The sequence below is a fragment of the Pristiophorus japonicus genome, chromosome 23, assembly GCF_044704955.1.
Source record: "Pristiophorus japonicus isolate sPriJap1 chromosome 23, sPriJap1.hap1, whole genome shotgun sequence".
Classification (NCBI taxonomy): Eukaryota; Metazoa; Chordata; class Chondrichthyes; family Pristiophoridae; genus Pristiophorus; species Pristiophorus japonicus.
In genome coordinates, this window is record NC_091999.1 from 46,043,186 (window position 1) to 46,063,607 (window position 20,422).

At 44.9% G+C, this 20,422-nt stretch overlaps 1 protein-coding gene, 5 non-coding genes and 1 pseudogene across 6 annotated transcripts in view; 1 reads left to right on the forward strand and 6 right to left on the reverse strand.

Moving 5' to 3' along the window:
• LOC139235515 (zinc finger protein 229-like) overlaps positions 1-20,422 on the forward strand; it is a 211,144-nt pseudogene that overhangs the window by 142,436 nt on the left and 48,286 nt on the right.
• The window catches only part of LOC139235668 (probable G-protein coupled receptor 139), a 65,316-nt gene continuing 46,296 nt past the window's right edge, over positions 1,403-20,422 (reverse strand). Inside the window, exons 2-3 of the mRNA XM_070866709.1 lie at positions 6,455-6,531; positions 1,403-2,430 (exon numbers count right to left, since the gene is read on the reverse strand). Coding sequence (XP_070722810.1) covers positions 1,403-2,430; positions 6,455-6,531 — 1,105 coding nt within the window. The remainder of the gene's footprint in view (positions 2,431-6,454; positions 6,532-20,422) is intronic.
• Positions 7,560-7,643, reverse strand: trnal-uaa (transfer RNA leucine (anticodon UAA)). Its single transcript has one exon. It is a non-coding gene; the product is annotated as a tRNA-Leu (tRNA).
• trnal-uaa (transfer RNA leucine (anticodon UAA)) lies at positions 9,958-10,041 on the reverse strand. Its single transcript has one exon. It is a non-coding gene; the product is annotated as a tRNA-Leu (tRNA).
• Positions 12,360-12,443, reverse strand: trnal-uaa (transfer RNA leucine (anticodon UAA)). The gene has a single exon. It is a non-coding gene; the product is annotated as a tRNA-Leu (tRNA).
• trnal-uaa (transfer RNA leucine (anticodon UAA)) lies at positions 14,763-14,845 on the reverse strand. Its single transcript has one exon. It is a non-coding gene; the product is annotated as a tRNA-Leu (tRNA).
• trnal-uaa (transfer RNA leucine (anticodon UAA)) lies at positions 17,164-17,246 on the reverse strand. Its single transcript has one exon. It is a non-coding gene; the product is annotated as a tRNA-Leu (tRNA).

A 20,422-nucleotide genomic window follows, 5' to 3' on the forward strand; every position in this document is an offset into this window, starting at 1 on the left:
GCTTTACAGCCAGGGAGGTTCCAAAGTGCTTTACACCCAGAGATGTTCCAAAGATATTTACACCCAGGGAGTTTCCAAAGATATTTACACTCAGGGAGGTTCCAAAGTGTTTCATACCCAGTGAGGTTCCAAAGTGCTTCACACCCAGGGAGTTTCCAAAGAGATGTATCCCCAGGGAGGATCGAAAGTGTTTTACACGCAGGGAGCTTCCAAAGAGATTTATACCCAGGGAGTTTCCAAAGATATTTACAACAAGCAAGGTTCCAAAGTGTTTTACACCCGGAGGTTCCAAAGTGTTTCACAGCCAGGCAAGTTCCAAAGTGTTTTACAACCAGGGAGGTTCCAAAGAACATTACACCCAGGGAGGTTCCAAAGCGCATTACACCCAGGGAGGTTCCAAAGGGCATTACACCCAGGGAGGTTCCAAAGAGCATTACACCCAGGGAGGTTCCAAAGTGTTTTACACCCAGGGAGGTTCCAAAGTGTTTTACACCCAGGTAGGTTCCAAAGTGTTTTACTCCCAGGGAGGTTCCAAAGTGTTTTACACCTAGGGAGGTTCCAAAGTGTTTTACACCCAGGGAGGTTCCAAAGAGCATTACGCCCGGGATGGGGGGTGGTTCCAAAGTGTTTGACACCCACAGGGAGGTTTCAAAATGTTTTACACCCAAGGAGGTTCGAAGGCGATTTACACCCAGGGAGGTTCCCTGGAGCTTTACACCCAGTGAGGTTCCAAAGTGTTTTACACCCAGGGAGGTTCCAAATTGTTTTTCTCCCAGGGAGGTTCCAAAGTATTTCAGACCCAGGGAGGATCCAAAATTTTTTACACCCAGGAAGGTTCCAAAGTGTTTTACTCCCAGGGAGGATCCAAGGCGATGTACTCCCAAGAAGGTTCCATGGAGCTTCACATCCAGGGAGGTTCCAAGGTGCTTTATATTGAAGTGTAGTCACTGTTGTAATGCAGGGAAACGTGGCAGCGGATTTGCACTCAGCAAAGTTCCACCTACCGAGAAATAAATACAGGCGCAGATAATCAGTTTTGGTGATATTTGTTGAGCGATAACCATTGGTCAGGGCATCGGCAGAACATTTACTCACTTCTTGAAAATAATACACTCAGATCCTTGGCATCCACCTGAGAGGGAAGACGGAACCTCGGTTTAAAGTCTCACTTGAAAGACAGCACCATCTGACAAAGAAGCATTCCATCAGTACTGCACTGGCGGGTCAGCCTGTAATGGGACTTGAACCCACATTCTTCTAACTGAGCAAGAGGGCTACCACGGCTGAGTGCATCCACCTCAAAAACCAAGTTATTCCTAAAGATACAACTGACTTACTGCACTAAGGTAAGTGTCAGCATCCATAGGACATGACGGGTCACTTGGAAATAAAATAAATCAGTTTACAACATTAAATTGGGTGATAAAGTGTATGTTTCCACTGTGGAGAATAGGAATGACCAGCGGGTTTGGAGAATTGGAACGAAAGACGACAGTGCAGAGCTTAATGGAGGTTGAGTGCTGGAATAGCTAGTTTCGTCATAGAAGTAATTTAACACTAGATTCAATGGATATTTCAGCGCGTTCTTTAACTGCTGTCTGAAGTTACTCTGAGTCACTGTATAAATAAACGTGTTAGTGCAGCAGCTTAGGAGCTGAAGCATGTTTCCACTTTCCTGCAGAATAAATTTGGGGTCATTGAAATAATTATTGTTTTCAATTCGGACATAGAGAAAATTGATAACATACGTCAACCACAACAGGATGAAACTTCCCGAGATGGTGAAGAGTAAAATTATGGACTTTCGCCGGCTCTCCATCTCTGGATCACTCTGACTCGCTCCATTGTTTTGGGCCCGGAGTCTCCTGCGGACCCTACTAGCCCCTAGAATGTATCTGACGGTCACAGCATTGAGCAGTAACATCAGGAGGAACGGTGCACACGGGGTTAGAATACGGTCCAGCCAGTCAAACGCTGTCCAAGCGGGTGAAACATAAAAAGTAAGTTTTATGTTGCAGTACCAGGCCACCTTATTAATAGTAAATAATGGCTCATACGTGAAGTAGAAAGGGATGTTTTTTAAACAACTCAGGGCACAGACCGCTCCTATCACCACAGCCGCCGTTGTCTCGGTGCAGTATTTTGTTTTCAGCTTCTGGCAACAAATGGCCACAAATCGATCAAAGGTGAACGCGACCGTTAACCAGACAGAACTGTCTCTTGATGAATAAATGAGCACAGTGCTGATGCTGCACGCTGGTGTGGTGGACAGAATGCTATTCCGGAAATAGATACCACCAATTCTATTCAATATCACAGCGGTGATAATGACCAGGAGATCGGTCACCGCCATGAACACCAGGTACCGCGTGATACACCTGGAGAGACCGCACCTTCCTCGGGACAGGATCACAATCGCCGCGATGTTCGCTGCAAAAAGGAGCAAAATGGAAATTACACATCAGACTACCATCATAAGAACATAAGCACATATGAAATAGGAGCAGGAGTAGGCCATTTGCCACCCACCGCACCCCCCTCCCCCGGGCCTGCTCCGCCATTTAATAAGATCATGGCTGATTTGATCATGGATCAGCTCCACTTCCTTGCCCAACCCCCCGAAACCTTCTTTCACTTATCGCTCAAAAATCTGTTTATCTCCGCCTTAATTATCTTCAGTGACCCAGCCTCCATAGCCATTCAAAGTCTTAGTTTGACTGGACTTGGTTTCTGAGTTCATTACCTGATCAGTTGATGGAAACCAATCAATTTGCCAGATCAGCAGAGCTTTACTAAATACGGAACAATATGGAATCGCAGCGAAAGCGTTTTGCTCGATAGACTTGAAGCTATAATCGCCTGAACTCGGCACAAAAAGAGAAGGAGAGCGAAACTGACCATAGTAAAGAACAGACGTAAACTAATAGTTAATGAATAATTTATCCCAACATTAAATAGGACAAGCTAAACATAATGTCACCTTGAAAATTGATGGTAGAAAGAGTGCGATCGACTGCTATTTACACCTCAGGAGAATCGTAAAATTCCCATATGGAATCACTCCAAATTACGATTGTTGCTATCTGGTTAATGGAACAGCCATTCTGCTAATGGGCGGTGAAAAAAGGCAATGAGATCATTGACCAGCAAACTGCACCTTTGTGATATTGTTTGAGGGACAAATGTTGGTCAGGGCACAACTCCCAGCACTCGGTCCAGTTGTTCCTTGACCATTAGACAGTGTCATGGTATCCAGTATCACTGTAATGGCGGCACTGCAGAGAACCTGTCAGTGACAGCTGGGTTGAGCCTATAAACTGCAGGATAAGTGGTGAGGGAGCGTTGTATGGGAGCCATTCAGTGAGAGCCAGAGGTGAGTCCATAACCTGTGAGATAGATGGTGAGGGAGCGTATGGTGTGAGCCACTTCTTGCGAGCTGGGTGTGAGTCTATAAATTGCGCGATAAGTGGTGAGAGAGTGTTTAATCGGAGCCACTCAGTGAGAGCCGGGGGTGAGTCCATAACCTGTGGGATAGGTGGTGAGGGAGCGTTTAATGGGAGCCAGTCAGTGAGCGCCGGGTGCGAGTACATAATCTGTGGGATTGGTGGTGAGGGTGCATTTAATGTGAAGCACTCAGTGAGAGCCGGGGGTGAGCCTATAAACTGTGGGATAGCTGGTGAGGGAGCGTATAGTGTGAGCCACTCCATGAGAGCCGAGGTTAGTCTATAAACTGCGGGATAGGTGGTGAGGGAGAGTTTAATGGGAGTCACTCAATGAGTGCCGGGGGTGAGTCTATAAAATGCGGGACAAGTGGTGAGGGAGCATTTAGTGTGAGCCACTCAGTGAGAGCTGGTGGTGAGTCTATAACCCATTGGACAGGTGGTGAGGGAGCGTTTAATGGGAACCACTCAGTGAGAGCCGGGGGTGAGCCTATAAACTGCGGGATAGGTGGTGAGGGAGCGTTTAGTCTCAGCCAGTCAGTGAGAGCTGGGGGTGAGTCTTTAACCCATTGGATAGGTGGTGAGGGCACGTTTAATGGGAGCCATTCAGTGACCGCCGGTGGTGAGTTTATAACCTGATGAATACTTGATGAGGGTGCGTTTAATGGGAGCCACTCAGTGAGAGCCGTGGTCAGTCTATAATATGCGTGATACGTGTTCAGGGAGCGTTTAACATGAGCCACTCAGTGACAGCCGGGGGTGTGTCCATAACCTGTGGGTTAGGTGGTGAGGGAGCGTTTAATGGGAGCTACTCAGTGACAGCCAGGGATGAGTCTATAACCTACGGGATATGTGGTGAGGGAGTGTTTAATGGGAACCACTCAGTGAGAACCGGGGGTGAGTCTATAACTTGTGGCATAGGTGGTCAGGGAGCGTATAGTGTAAGCACTCCTTGAGAGCCGGGGATGAGCCTATAAACTGCGGGATAGGTGGTGAGGAAGCGTATAGTGTAAGCTACTCCTTGAGAGCCGGGGGTGAGCCTATAAACTGCGGGATAGGTGGTGAGGGAGCGTTTAATGAGAGCCACTTAATGAGAGCTGGGCGTGAGTCCATAACCTGTGGGATAGAAGGTGATGGAGAGTATGGTGTGAGCCACTCCGTGAGAGGCGTGGCTGAGTCCATAACCTGTGGGATAGGTGGTGAGGGAGTGTTTAATGGGAGCCACTCAATGAGAGCCGGGGGTGAGTCCATAACTTGTGGGATAGGTAGTGAGGGAGCGTTTAGTGTGAGCCAGTCAGTGAGCGCCGGGTGTTAGTCCATAACTTGTGGGATAGGTAGTGAGGGAGCGTTTAGTGTGAGCCACTCAGTGAGAGCTGGGGGTGAGTCATTAACTCATTGGATAGGTGGTGAGGGAGCCTTTAATGTGAGTCATTCAGTGACAGCCGGGGGTGAGCTTATAACCTGCGGCATAGTTGGTGAGAGAGCGTTTAATGGGAGCCACTCAGTGAGAGCCGGGGTCTGTCTAGAACCTGCGTGAAACGTGTTGAGGGAGCGTTTAATGGGAGCCACTAAGTGACAGTCGGGGATGAGCTTATAGCCTGCGGGATAGGTGGTGACGGAGTGTTTAATGGGAGCCACCCATTCTGAATCGGACATGCAACAAGCAGCAGATTGTAAAAGACACGTTAAATGTTGTGAATCATTTCAGAGGTGGTGAATGTGGACCATGCCACAAGGGATGATGAACGGTCGGGTTAAATTTGGATTTTGGCTCCCGGTTTGAAGATGGGATTAGGAGTTACACGGAAACATCATGGAGGAGCAAATGAGCCACTGGTTGACCGGCTCCAGTAAAATGACCAAGGGGTTGCTCCAATCTGAAGTAGGAGGCCGAGGGCCAAGCAGAGAATGATACAGCACAGAAGTAAACCATTCGGCCCATCTTGCCTGTGCAGGCTCTTTGACAGAGCTATCCCCTGTTCTCCTCTCGGAACCGTGCTATTTCCACCTTAGAGTACTTATCGAATTCCCTTTAGAAAGTTACTATTGAATCTGCCTCCACCACCCTTTCAAGCATTGCATTCCAGATCACAACAACACGCTGCATCAAAAATGATTCCTCCTGATTCAGTCAAGAATGCTGCCACTGAACCAAAGCTGAGACAAAGGTTCACAGCCATATTACTTTCCCCAAGTCTTTTTTTTAAGTTCCAGGACATACCAAATTCATGGTGATGATTTCCACAGACAGTTGCACATACACATAGACATTTTTATAGATAGACAGACACAGAGACACACACACAAAAATTTACACGCACCAACGGACATGCACAGATGCCTTAGACATCTCGAGGGATAGACAGACTGAATCACTGTCGCAACTTTGGCTGATTTTTGTGATTTACTATCCGTATGTATCGTGAATATTGCAGATTAATGAAAGAAAGAAAACAACAGCGGCATTGAAAGGTGTGGGACGTTGTTCCGTCTATCTCAGAATCAGTTTTGCAGGGACCTGGTTAAATTGTCAAACAGAATGAAATATGCTGAGAAACGGAGTCGGCAGGATTCAAATCTATGCGGGGAAACCCGAATGGATTTTTAATCTATGGCCTTAACAACTGGGCCACGACTACTGGCTCGCTGTCTTTTTAAATGTTACTCAGTTAAAACTCAACCATCCATCTCTGTGCAGCAGACGGCCACAGAATCGTGAAAAAGTCACCGTTTGCTAAAAATCTGGAAGAGGCTCTATTTTTGCTGCTCTATATTGCTCTGGAACTTTTTTATATGAATCTATACCAAGAAACAGAAGCAAAATTCTGCCTTTTGTAAAATGCAGCCTCCCCGTTAGGGAATTGAACCGCGGTCTCCCGTGTGACAGGTGGGGATATTCACCACTTTCCCACGAGGAATTGATGCGCATGGGTTTTGTCAAAGCAATATTCGAGCTGTGAATAGAACTGGACATCATGAGAAGTCGACAGACAGATTGAGAGACAGAGACAAACCGACAAACTTGAAGAGATCGACAGCGAGATCGAGACAACGAGAGACAGCAAGTGTGAGATTGATAACGAGAGGCAGACTGAATGAGAAAAAGACTCTCAAACACATACATTTAAAGAGATCTGTGTGTGTGATCTATAAAGAGAAAGAGGGAAAGAGTGAGAGTAAGACAATGATAAAGACAGTGACAAGGAGATAGACAGATGGAGAGAGAGCGACAGATAGACAGAGAGACAAAGATACAAAAAGAAAATGTTGGAAATTCTCAGCAGGTTAGAGACAGGAACTACCAGCGACAGGCAAAGAGAGACAGGCAGGCAGAGACATAGATAGACAGAGATGATGGGAAAGAGTGAGACAGTCAGACAGAGAGACTGAGCGAATCCCATTGGAACACAACTGGACACCGTGAGAAAGAGACAGGCACATTGAGAGACAGAGAGAAACAGCGAAACAGGGAGAAACAGACAGCGAGGTAGAGACAGAGAGAGACAGAAAGTTTGAGACTGAGAGGGAGGGTCAGACTGAGTGAGGCAAAGACTCAAACACATACATATACAGAGATGTGTTTGTGTGATTTATAAAGAGAGGGAGGGAAAGAGTGAGAGAAAAACAGGGACAAGGAGAGAGCCAAAGAGGGAGACAGATAGAGAGAAAGATAAATAGAGAGAGACATCGAGACAAAAACAGAAAATGATGGAAATATTCATCAGGTTAGAGACAGGGACGAGCAGAGACAGGCAAAGACAGAGATGATGGGAAAGAACGAGACAGTCAGACAGAGAGTATGTCAGAATCCCATTGGAACAGAACTGGATACCGTGTGAAGGAGACAGATTGAGAGACAGAGACAAACTGAGAAACAGGGACAGACAGAGTGAATCAGAGAGAGGCAGACTGAGAGAGACAAAGACTCAAACATACAAATACATATACAGCTCTCTAAAGACAGAGCGAGAGGCAGAGACTGAGCGATACAGATACATTTCACAATTTCATTTCATTATCTGCTCAGATTGTCACCGAGCTACAGAAAAATGCAAACGCAACAGATGAAAATCAGTTATCACTGAGCAGAATGGGAGATATCACTGTTTAATTAAGTAATTACCAGGAGTGTGGTTCGAACCCACGCAGGTATAAAACCATTGGATCTTAAGTACAACGCCTTAACCACTCGGCCATCCTGTAGCCGTCAGCGGTTGGATTCTGTCTATGTGAGAATCTGGGCTTCAACTCAACCTCCACAGACACATTCAAACACATCGGGTTTCAGGGAGCATTTCCGAACATTTTTCGGAATATTGACACGGGGGCAACTCTCCTATTCTTTTTCGAGTAATGCTCTGGGACCTCTCACAACCACCCGAGTGCGCAGACGGAGCTTCAATTGAACATTTCATCCGAAAGTCAACAGTTTCAACAATGCAAAATTCCCCAAATGCTGCAGTTGAGTGTTAGCCAAGATTATATGCTCAAGTCTCAGGAGTGCGACTTGAACACACAAACTCCTGATTCAGTCAAGAATGCTGCCACTGAACCAAAGCTGAGACAAACGTTCACAGCCATATTACTTTCCAAATCTTTTTTTTAATTCCAGGACATACCAAATTCATGGTGATGATTTCCACAGACAGTTGCACATATACATAGACATTTTTACAGATAGAAAGACACAGAGACACACACACAAAAATTTACACGCACCAACGGACATGCACAGATGCCTTAGACATCTCGAGGGATAGACAGGCTGAATCACTGTCGCAACTTTGGCTGATTTTTGCGATTTTCTATCCGTAAGTATCGTGAATATTGCAGATTAATGAAAGAAAGAAAATAGCGGCGGCATTGAAAGGTGTGGGACGTTGTTCCGTCTATCTCAGAATCAGTTTTGCAGGGACCTGGTTAAATTGTCAAACAGAATGAAATATGCTGAGAAACGGAGTCGGCAGGATTCAAATCTATGCGGGGAAACCCGAATGGATTTTTAGTCTATGGCCTTAACCAATGGGCCACGACTACTGGCTCGCTGCCTTTTTAAATGTTACTCAGTTAAAACTCAACCATCCATCTCTGTGCAGCAGACGCCACGGAATAGTGAAAAAGTCACCGTTTGCTAAAAATCTGGAAGAGGCTGTATTTTTGCTGCTCTATATTGCTCTGGAACTTTTCAATATGAATCTATACCAAGAAACAGAAGCAAAATTCTGCCTTTTGTAAAATGCAGCCTCCCCGTTAGGGAATTGAACCGTGGTCTCCCGTGTGACAGGCGGGGATATTCACCACTTTCCCACGAGGAATTGATGCGCATGGATTTTGTCAAAAGCAATATTCGAGCTGTCAATAGAACTGGACACCATGAGAAGTCGACAGACACATTGCGAGACAGAGACAAACCGACAAACAGGGAGAGACAGACAGCGAGTTCGAGACAACGAGAGACAGCAAGTGTGAGACTGAAAACGAGAGGCAGACTGAGTGAGAAAAAGACTCTCAAACACATACATCTAAAGAGATCTGTGTGTGTGATCTATAAAGAGAAAGAGGGAAAGAGTGAGAGAAAGACAATCATAGAGAAAGTGACAAGGAGAGAGACAGATGGAGAGAGAGAGCGACAGATAGACAGAGAGACAAAGAAATAAAAAGAAAATGTTGGAAATTCTCAGCAGGTTAGAGACAGGAACTACCAGCGACAGGCAAAGAGAGACAGGCAGGCAGAGACATAGATAGACAGAGATGATGGGAAAGAGTGAGACAGTCAGACAGAGACTGAGAGAATCCCATTGGAACACAACTGGACACCGTGAGAAAGAGACAGGCACATTGAGAGACAGAGACAAACAGCAAAACAGGGAGAAACTGACAGCGAGGTAGAGACAGAGAGAGACAGAAAGTTTGAGACTGAGAGTTAGCGTCAGACTGAGTGAGGCAAAGACTCAAACACATACATATACAGAGATGTGTTTGTGTGATTTATAAAGAGAGGGAGGGACAGGGTGAGAGAAAGACAGGGACAAGGAGAGAGACAAAGAGGGAGACAGATAGAGAGAAAGATAAATAGAGAGAGACATCGAGACAAAAACAGAAAATGATCGAAATACTCATCAGGTTAGAGACAGGGACGAGCAGAGACAGGCAAAGACAGAGATGATGGGAAAGAACGAGACAGTCAGACAGAGAGTATGACAGAATCCCATTGGAACAGAACTGGATACCGTGTGAAGGAGACAGATTGAGAGACAGATACAAACTGAGAAACAGGGACAGACAGAGTGAATCAGAGAGAGGCAGACTGAGAGGGACAAAGACTCAAACATACAAATACATATACAGCTCTCTAAAGACAGAGCGAGAGGCAGAGACTGAGCGATACAGATACATTTCACAATTTCATTTCATTATCTGCTCAGATTGTCACCGAGCTACAGAAAAATGCAAACGCAACAGATGAAAATCAGTTATCACTGAGCAGAATGGGAGAAATCACTGTTTAATTAAGTAATTACCAGGAGTGTGGTTCGAACCCACGCAGGTATAAACCCATTGGATCTTAAATACAACGCCTTAACCACTCGGCCATCCTGCAGCCGTCAGCGATTGGATTCTGTCTATGTGAGAATCTGGGCTTCAACTCCACCTCCACAGACACACACAAACACATCGGGTTTCAGGGAGCATTTCCGAACATTTTTCGGAATATTGACACGGGGGCAACTCTCCTATTCTTTTTCGAGTAATGCTCTGGGACCTCTCACAACCACCCGAGTGCGCAGACGGAGCTTCAATTGAACATTTCATCCTAAAGTCAACAGTTTCAACAATGCAAATTCCCCAAATGCTGCAGTTGAGTGTTAGCCAAGATTATATGCTCAAGTCTCAGGAGTGCGACTTGAACACACAAACTCCTGATTCAGTCAAGAATGCTGCCACTGAACCAAAGCTGAGACAAAAGTTCACAGCCATATTACTTTCCCCAAGTCTTTTTTTTAAGTTCCAGGACATACCAAATTCATGGTGATGATTTCCACAGACAGTTGCACATACACATAGACATTTTTATAGATAGACAGACACAGAGACACACACACACAAATTTACACTCACCAACGGACATGCACAGATGCCTTAGACATCTCGAGGGATCGACAGGCTGAATCACTGTCGCAACTTTGGCTGATTTTTGCGATTTTCTATCCGTATGTATCGTGAATATTGCAGATTAATGAAAGAAAGGAAACAGCAGCGGCATTGAAAGGTGTGGGACGTTGTTCCGATTATCTCAGAATCAGTTTTGCAGGGCCCTCGTTAAATTGTCAAACAGAATGAAATATTCTGAGAAACGGAGTCGACAGGATTCAAATCTATGCGGGGAAACTCGAATGGATTTTTAGTCTATTGCCTTAACCACTGGGCCACGACTACTGGCTCGCTGCCTTTTTAAATGTTACTCAGTTAAAATTCAACCATCCATCTCTGTTCAGCAGACGGCCACAGTATCGTGAAAAAGTCACCGTTTGCTAAAAATCTGGAAGAGGCTGTATTTTTGCTGCTCTATATTGCTCTGGAACTTTTTAATATGAATCTACACCAAGAAACAGAAGCAAAATTCTGCCTCTTGTAAAATGCAGCCTTCACGTTAGGGAATTGAACCGTGGTCTCCCGTGAGACAGGCGGGGATATTCACCACTTTCCCACGAGGGATTTATGCGCGTGGGTTTTGTCAAAGCAATATTCGAGCTGTGAATAGAACTGGACACCATGAGAAGTCGACAGACACATTGCGAGACAGAGACAAACCGACAAACAGGGAGAGACAGACAGCGAGATCGAGACAACGAGAGACAGCAAGTGTGAGACTGAAAACGAGAGGCAGACTGAGTGAGAAAAAAACTCTCAAACACATACATCTAAAGAGATCTGTGTGTGATCTATAAAGAGAAAGAGGGAAAGAGTGAGAGAAAGACAATCATAGAGAAAGTGACAAGGAGAGAGACAGATGGAGAGAGAGCGACAGATAGATAGAGAGACAAAGAAATAAAAATAAAATGTTGGAAATTCTCAGCAGGTTAGAGACAGGAACTACCAGCGACAGGCAAAGAGAGACAGGCAGGCAGAGACATAGATAGACAGAGATGATGGGAAAGAGTGAGACAGTCAGATAGAGAGACTGAGAGAATCCCATTGGAAAATAACTGGACACCGTGAGAAAGAGACAGACACATTGAGAGACAGAGACAAACAGCAAAACAGGGAGAAACAGACAGCGAGGTAGAGACAGAAAGAGACAGAAAGTTTGAGACTGAGAGGGAGGGTCAGACTGAGTGAGGCAAAGACTCAAACATATACATATACAGAGATGTGTTTTTGTGATTTATAAAGAGAGGGAGGGAAAGAGTGAGAGAAAGACAGGGACAAGGAGAGCGACAAAGAGGGACACAGATAGACAGGAAGATAAATAGAGAGAGAGAGACATCGAGACAACAACAGGAATTGATGGAAATACTCATCAGGTTAGAGACAGGGACGAGCAGAGACAGGCAAAGACAGAGATGATTGGAAAGAACGAGACAGTCAGACAGAGAGTATGACAGAATCCCATTGGAACAGAACTGGATACCGTGTGAAGGAGACAGATTGAGAGACAGAGACAAACAGAGAAACAGGGACAGACAGAGTGAATCAGAGAGAGGCAGACTGAGAGAGACAAAGACTCAAACACACAAATATATATACAGCTCTCTAAAGACAGAGCGAGAGGCAGAGACTGAGCGATACAGATACATTTCACAATTTCATTTCATTATCTGCTCAGATTGTCACCGAGCTGCAGAAAAATGCAAATGCAACAGATGAAAATCAGTTATCACTGAGCAGAATGGGAGAAATCACTGTTTAATTAAGTAATTACCAGGAGTGGGGTTCGAACCCACGCGGGTATAAACCCATTGGATCTTAAGCCCAATGCCTTAACCTCTCGGCCATCCTGGAGCCGTCAGCGATTGGATTCTGTCGATGTGAGAATCTGGGCTTCAACTCCACCTCCACAGACACACACAAACACATCGGGTTTCAGGGAGTATTTCCGAACATTTTTCGGAATACAGACACGGGGGCAACTCTCCTATTCTTTTTCGAGTAATGCTCTGGGACCTCTCACAACCACCCGAGTGCGTAGACGGAGCTTATATTTAACATTTCATCCGAAAGTCAACAGTTTCAACAATGCAAAATTCCCCAAATGCTGCAGTTGAGTGTTAGCCAAGATTATATGCTCAAGTCTCAGGAGTGCGACTTGAACACTCAAACTCCTGATTCAGTCAAGAATGCTGCTAGTGAAACAAAGCTGAGACAAAAGTTCACAGCCATATTACATTCCCAAGCCTTTTTTTTAAGTTCCAGGACATACCAAATTCATGGTGATGATTTCCACAGACAGTTGCACATACACATAGACATTTTTACAGATAGACAGACACAGAGACATACACACAAAAATTTACACGCACCAACGGACATGCAAAGATGCCTTAGACATCTCGAGGGATAGACAGGCTGAATCACTGTCGCAACTTTGGCTGATTTTTGCGATTTTCTATCCGTATGTATCGTGAATTTTGCAGATTAAGGAAAGAAAGAAAATAGCGGCGGCATTGAAAGGTGTGGGGCGTTGTTCCGTCCATCTCAGAATCAGTTTTGCAGGGACCTGGTTAAATTGTCAAACAGAATGAAATATGCTGAGAAACGGAGTCGGCAGGATTCAAATCTATGCGGGGAAACCCGAATGGATTTTTAGTCTATGGCCTTAACCAATGGGCCACGACTACTGGCTCGCCGCCTTTTTAAATGTTACTCAGTTAAAACTCAACCATCCATCTCTGTGCAGCAGACGGCCACAGAATAGTGAAAAAGTCACCGTTTGCTAAAAATCTGGAAGAGGCTGTATTTCTGCTGCTCTATCTTGCCCTGGAACTTTTTAATATGAATCGATACCAAGAAACAGAAGCAAAATTCTGCCTTTTGTAAAATGCAGCCTCCCCCTTAGGGAATTGAACCGTGGTCTCCAGTTTAACAGGCGGGGATATTCACCACTTTCCCACGAGAAATTGATGCGCATGGGTTTTGTCAAAGCAATATTCGAGCTGTGAATAGAACTGGACACCATTAGAAGTCGACAGACACATTGCGAGACAGAGACAAACCGACAAACAGGGAGAGACAGACAGCGAGATCGAGACAACGAGAGACAGCAAGTGTGAGACTGAAAACGAGAGGCAGACTGAGTGAGAAAAAGACTCTCAAACACATACATCTAAAGAGATCTGTGTGTGTGATTTATAAAGAGAAAGAGGGAAAGAGTGAGAGAAAGACAATCATAAAGAAAGTGACAAGGAGAGAGACAGATGGAGAGAGAGAGCGACAGATAGACAGAGAGACAAAGAAATAAAAAGAAAATGTTGGAATATCAGCAGGTTAGAGACAGGAACTACCAGCGACAGGCAAAGAGAGACAGGCAGGCAGAGACATAGATAGACAGAGATGATGGGAAAGAGTGAGACAGTCAGACAGAGACTGAGAGAATCCCATTGGAACACAACTGGACACCGTGAGAAAGAGACAGGCACATTGAGAGACAGAGACAAACAGCAAAACAGGGAGAAACTGACAGCGAGGTAGAGACAGAGAGAGACAGAAAGTTTGAGACTGAGAGTTAGGGTCAGACTGAGTGAGGCAAAGTCTCAAACACATACATATACAGAGATATGTTTGTCTGATTTAGAAAGAGAGGGAGGGAAAGAGTGAGAGAAAGACAGGGACAAGGAGAGAGACAAAGAGGGAGACAGATAGAGAGAAAGATAAATAGAGAGAGAGAGACATCGAGACAAAAATAGAAAATGATGGAAATACTCATCAGGTTAGAGACAGGGACGAGCAGAGACAGGCAAAGACAGAGATGATTGGAAAGAACGAGACAGTCAGACAGAGAGTATGACAGAATCCCATTGGAACAGAACTGGATACCGTGTGAAGGAGACAGATTGAGAGACAGAGACAAACAGAGAAACAGGGACAGACAGAGTGAATCAGAGAGAGGCAGACTGAGAGAGACAAAGACTCAAACACACAAATACATATACAGCTCTCAAAAGACAGAGCGAGAGGCAGAGACTGAGCGATACAGATACATTTCACAATTTCATTTTATTATCTGCTCAGATTGTCAATGAGCTGCAGAAAAATGCAAATGCAACAGATGAAAATCAGTTATCACTGAGCAGAATGGGAAAAATCACTGTTTAATTAAGTAATTACCAGGAGTGGGGTTCGAACCCACGCGGGTATAAACCCATTGGATCTTAAGCCCAACGCCTTAACCACTCGGCCATCCTGGTGCTGTCAGCGATTAGATTCTGTCTATGTGAGAATCTGGGCTTCAACTCCACCTCCACAGACACACACAAACACATCGGGTTTCAGGGAGTATTTCCGAACATTTTTCGGAATATTGATACGGGGGCAACTCTCCTATTCTTTTTCGAGCAATGCTCTGGGACCTCTCACAACCACCCGAGTGCGCAGACGGAGCTTCAATTTAAGATTTCATCCGAAAGTCAACAGTTTCAACAATGCAAAATTCCCCAAATGCTGCAGTTGAGTGTTAGCCAAGGTTATATGCTCAAGTCTCAGGAGTGCGACTTGAACACACAAACTCCTGATTCAGTCAAGAATGCTGCCACTGAACCAAAGCTGAGACAAAAGTTCACAGCCATATTACTTTCCCAAGTCTTTTTTTTAAGTTCCGTGACATACCAAATTCATGGTGATGATTTCCACAGACAGTTGCACATACACATAGACATTTTTACAGATAGACAGACACAGAGACACACACACAAAAATTTACACGCACCAACGGACATGCACAGATGCCTTAGACATCTCGAGGGATAGACATGCTGAATCACTGTCGCAACTTTGGCTGATTTTTGCGATTTTCTATCCGTATGTATCGTGAATATTGCAGATTAATGAAAGAAAGAAAATAGCGGCGGCATTGAAAGGTGTGGGACGTTGTTCCGTCTATCTCAGAATCAGTTTTGCAGGGACCTGGTTAAATTGTCAAACAGAATGAAATATGCTGAGAAACGGAGTCGGCAGGATTCAAATCTATGCGGGGAAACCCGAATGGATTTTTAGTCTATGGCCTTAACCAATGGGCCACGACTACTGGCTCGTTGCCTTTTTAAATGTTACTCAGTTAAAACTCAACCATCCATCTCTGTGCAGCAGACGGCCACAGAATAGTGAAAAAGTCAACCTTTGCTAAAAATCTGGAAGAGGCTGTATTTTTGCTGCTCTATATTACTCTGGAACTTTTTAATATGAATCTATACCAAGAAGCAGAAGCAAAATTCTGCCTTTTGTAAAATGCAGCCTCCCCGTTAGGGAATTGAACCGTGGTCTCCCGTGTGACAGGCGGGGATATTCACCACTTTCCCACGAGGAATTGATGCGCATGGATTTTGTCAAAGCAATATTCGAGCTGTGAATAGAACTGGACACCATGAGAAGTCGACAGACACATTGCGAGACAGAGACAAACCGACAAACAGGGAGAGACCGACAGCGAGATCGAGACAACGAGAGACAGCAAGTGTGAGACTGAAAACGAGAGGCAGACTGAGTGAGAAAAAGACTCTCAAACACATACATCTAAAGAGATCTGTGTGTGATCTATAAAGAGAAAGAGGGAAAGAGTGAGAGAAAGACAATCATAAAGAAAGTGACAAGGAGAGAGACAGATGGAGAGAGAGCGACAGATAGACAGAGAGACAAAGAAATAAAAAGAAAATGTTGGAAATTCTCAGCAGGTTAGAGACAGGAACTACCAGCGACATGCAAAGAGAGACAGGCAGGCAGAGACATAGATAGACAGAGATGATGGGAAAGAGTGAGACAGTCAGACAGAGAGACTGAGAGAATCCCATTGGAACACAACTGGACACCGTGAGAAAGAGGCAGGCACATTGAGAGACAGAGACAAACAGCAAAACAGGGAGAAACAGACAGCGAGGTAGAGACAGAGAGAGACAGAAAGTTTGAGACTGAGAGTTAGGGTCAGACTGGGTGAGGCAAAGACTCAAACACATACATATACAGAGATGTGTTTGTGTGATTTATAAAGAGTTGGAGGGAAAGAGTGAGAGAAAGACAGGGACAAGGAGAGAGACAAAGCGGGATACAGATAGAGAGAAAGATAAATAGAGAGAGAGAGACATCGAGACAAAAACAGAAAATGATGGAAATACTCATCAGTTTAGAGACAGGGACGAGCAGAGAATTGCAAAGACAGAGATGATGGGAAAGAACGAGACAGTCAGACAGAGAGTATGACAGAATCCCATTGGAACAGAACTGGATACCGTGTGAAGGAGACAGATTGAGAGACAGAGACAAACAGAGAAACAGCGACAGACAGAGTGAATCAGAGAGAGGCAGACTGAGAGAGACAAAGACTCAAACACACAAATACATACACAGCTCTCTAAAGACAGAGCGAGAGGCAGAGACTGAGCGATACAGATACATTTCACAATTTCATTTCATTATCTGCTCAGATTGTCACCGAGCTACAGAAAAATGCAAATGCAACAGGTGAAAATCAGTTATCACTGAGCAGAATGGGAGATATCACTGTTTAATTAATAATTACCAGGAGTGGGGTTAGAACCCACGCGGGTATAAACCCATTGGATCTTAAGCCCAACGCCTTAACCACTCGGCCATCCTGGTGCCGTCAGCGATTGGATTCTGTCTATGTGAGAATCTGGGCTTCAACTCCACCTCCACAGACACACACAAACACATCGGGTTTCAGGGAGTATTTCCGAACATTTTTCGGAAGATTGACACGGGGGCAACTCTCCTATTCTTTTTCGAGTAATGCTCTGGGACCTCCAACAACCACCCGAGTGCGCAGATGGAGCTTCAATTTAAGATTTCATCCGAAAGTCAACAGTTTCAACACTGCAAAATTCCCCAAATGCAGCAGTTGAGTGTTAGCCAAGATTATATGCTCAAGTCTCAGGAGTGCGACTTGAACACACAAACTCCTGATTCAGTCAAGAATGCTGCCACTGAACCAAAGCTGAGACAAAAGTTCACAGCCATATTACTTTCCCAAGTCTTTTTTTTAAGTTCCAGGACATACCAAATTCATGGTGATGATTTACACAGACAGTTGCACATACACATAGACATTTTTACAGATAGACAGACACAGAGACACACACACAAAAATTTACACGCACCAACGGACATGCACAGATGCCTTAGACATCTCGAGGGATAGACAGGCTGAATCACTGTCGCAACTTTGGCTGATGTTTGCGATTTTCTATCCGTATGCATCGTGAATATTGCAGATTAATGAAAGAAAGAAAATAGCGGCGGCATAGAAACATAGAAACATAGAAAATAGGTGCAGGAGTAGGCCATTCGGCCCTTCTAGCCTGCACCGCCATTCAATGAGTTCATGGCTGAACATTCAACTTCAGTACCCCATTCCTGCTTTCTCGCCATACCCCTTGATCCCCCTAGCAGTAAGGACCTCATCTAACTCATTTTTGAATATATTTAGTGAATTGGCCTCAACAACTTTCTGTGGTAGAGAATTCCACAGGTTCACCACTCTCTGGGTGAAGAAGTTCCTCCGCATCTCGGTCCTAAATGGCTTACCCCTTATCCTTAGACTGTGACCCCTGGTTCTGGACTTCCCCAACATTGGGAACATTCTTCCTGCATCTAACCTGTCTAACCCTGTCAGAATTTTATATGTTTCTATGAGGTCCCCTCTCATTCTTCTGAACTCCAGTGAATACAAGCCCAGTTGATCCAGTCTTTCTTGATAGGTCAGTCCCGCCATCCCGGGAATCAGTCTGGTGAACCTTCGCTGCACTCCCTCAATAGCAAGAATGTCCTTCCTCAGGTTAGGAGACCAAAACTGTACACAATACTCCAGGTGTGGCCTCACCAATGCCCTGTACAACTGTAGCAACACCTCCCTGCCCCTGTACTCAAATCCCCTTGCTATGAAGGCCAACATGCCATTTGCTTTCTTAACCGCCTGCTGCACCTGCATGCCAACCTTCAATGACTGATGTACCATGACACCCAGGTCTCTTTGCACCTCCCCTTTTCCTAATCTGTCACCATTCAGATAATAGTCTGTCTCTCTGTTTTTACCACCAAAGTGGATAACCTCATTATCCACATTATACTTCATCTGCCATGCATTTGCCCACTCACCCAACCTATCCAAGTCGCTCTGCAGCCTCACAGCATCCTCCTCGCAGCTCACACTGCCACCCAACTTAGTGTCATCCGCAAATTTGGAGATACTACATTTAATCCCCTCATCTAAATCATTAATGTACAGTGTAAACAGCTGGGGCCCCAGCACAGAACCTTGCGGTACCCCACTAGTCACTGCCTGCCATTCTGAAAAGTACCCATTTACTCCTACTCTTTGCTTCCTGTCTGACAACCAGTTCTCAATCCATGTCAGTACACTACCCCCAATCCCATGTGCTCTAACTTTGCACATCAATCTCTTGTGTGGGACCTTGTCGAACGCCTTCTGAAAGTCCAAATATACCACATCAACTGTTTCTCCCTTATCCACTCTACTTGAAACATCCTCAAAAAATTCCAGAAGATTTGTCAAGCATGATTTCCCTTTCACAAATCCATGCTGACTTGGACCTATCATGTCACCTCTTTCCAAATGCACTGCTATGACATCCTTAATAATTGATTCCATCATTTTACCCACTACCGATGTCAGGCTGACCGGTCTATAATTCCCTGTTTTCTCTCTCCCTCCTTTTTTAAAAAGTGGGGTTACATTGGCTACCCTCCACTCCATAGGAACTGATCCAGAGTCAATGGAATGTTGGAAAATGACTGTCAACGCATCCACTATTTCCAAGGCCACCTCCTTATGTTCTCTGGGATGCAGTCCATCAGGCCCTGGGGATTTATCGGCCTTCAATCCCATCAATTTCCCCAACACAATTTCCCGGCTAATAAGGATTTCCCTCAGTTCCTCCTCCTTACTAGACCCCCCGACCCCTTTTATAACCGGAAGGTTGTTTGTGTCCTCCTTCGTGAATACCGAACCAAAGTACTTGTTCAATTGGTCCGCCATTTCTTTGTTCCCCGTTATGACTTCCCCTGATTCTGACTGCAGGGGACCTACATTTGTCTTTACTAACCTTTTTCTCTTTACATATCTATAGAAACTTTTGCAATCCGTCTTAATGTTCCCTGCAAGCTTCTTCTCATAGTCCATTTTCCCTGCCCTAATCAAACCCTTTGTCCTCCTCTGCTGAGTTCTAAATTTCTCCCAGTCCCCAGGTTCGCTGCTATTTCTGGCCAATTTGTTTGCCACTTCCTTGGCTTTAATACTATCCCTGATTTCCCTTGATAGCCACGGTTGAGCCACCATCCCTTTTTTATTTCTATGCCAGACAGGAATGTACAATTGTTGTAGTTCATCCATGCGGTCTCTAAATGTCTGCCATTGCCCATCCACAGTCAACCCCTTAAGTATCATTCGCCAATCCATCTCAGCCAATTCACGCCTCATACCTTCAAAGTTAGCCTTCTTTAAGTTCTGGACCATGGTCTCTGAATTAACTGTTTCATTCTCCATCCTAATGCAGAATTCCACCATATTATGGTCACTCTTCCCCAAGGGGCCTCGCACAACGAGATTGCTAATTAATCCTTTCTCATTACATAACACCCAGTCTAAGATGGCCTCCCCCCTAGTTGGTTCCTCGACATATTGGTCTAAAAAACCATCCCTTATGCACTCCAGAAAATCCTCCTCCACCGTATTGCTTCCAGTTTGGTTAGCCCAATCTATGTGCATATTAAAGTCACCCATTATAACTGCTGCACCT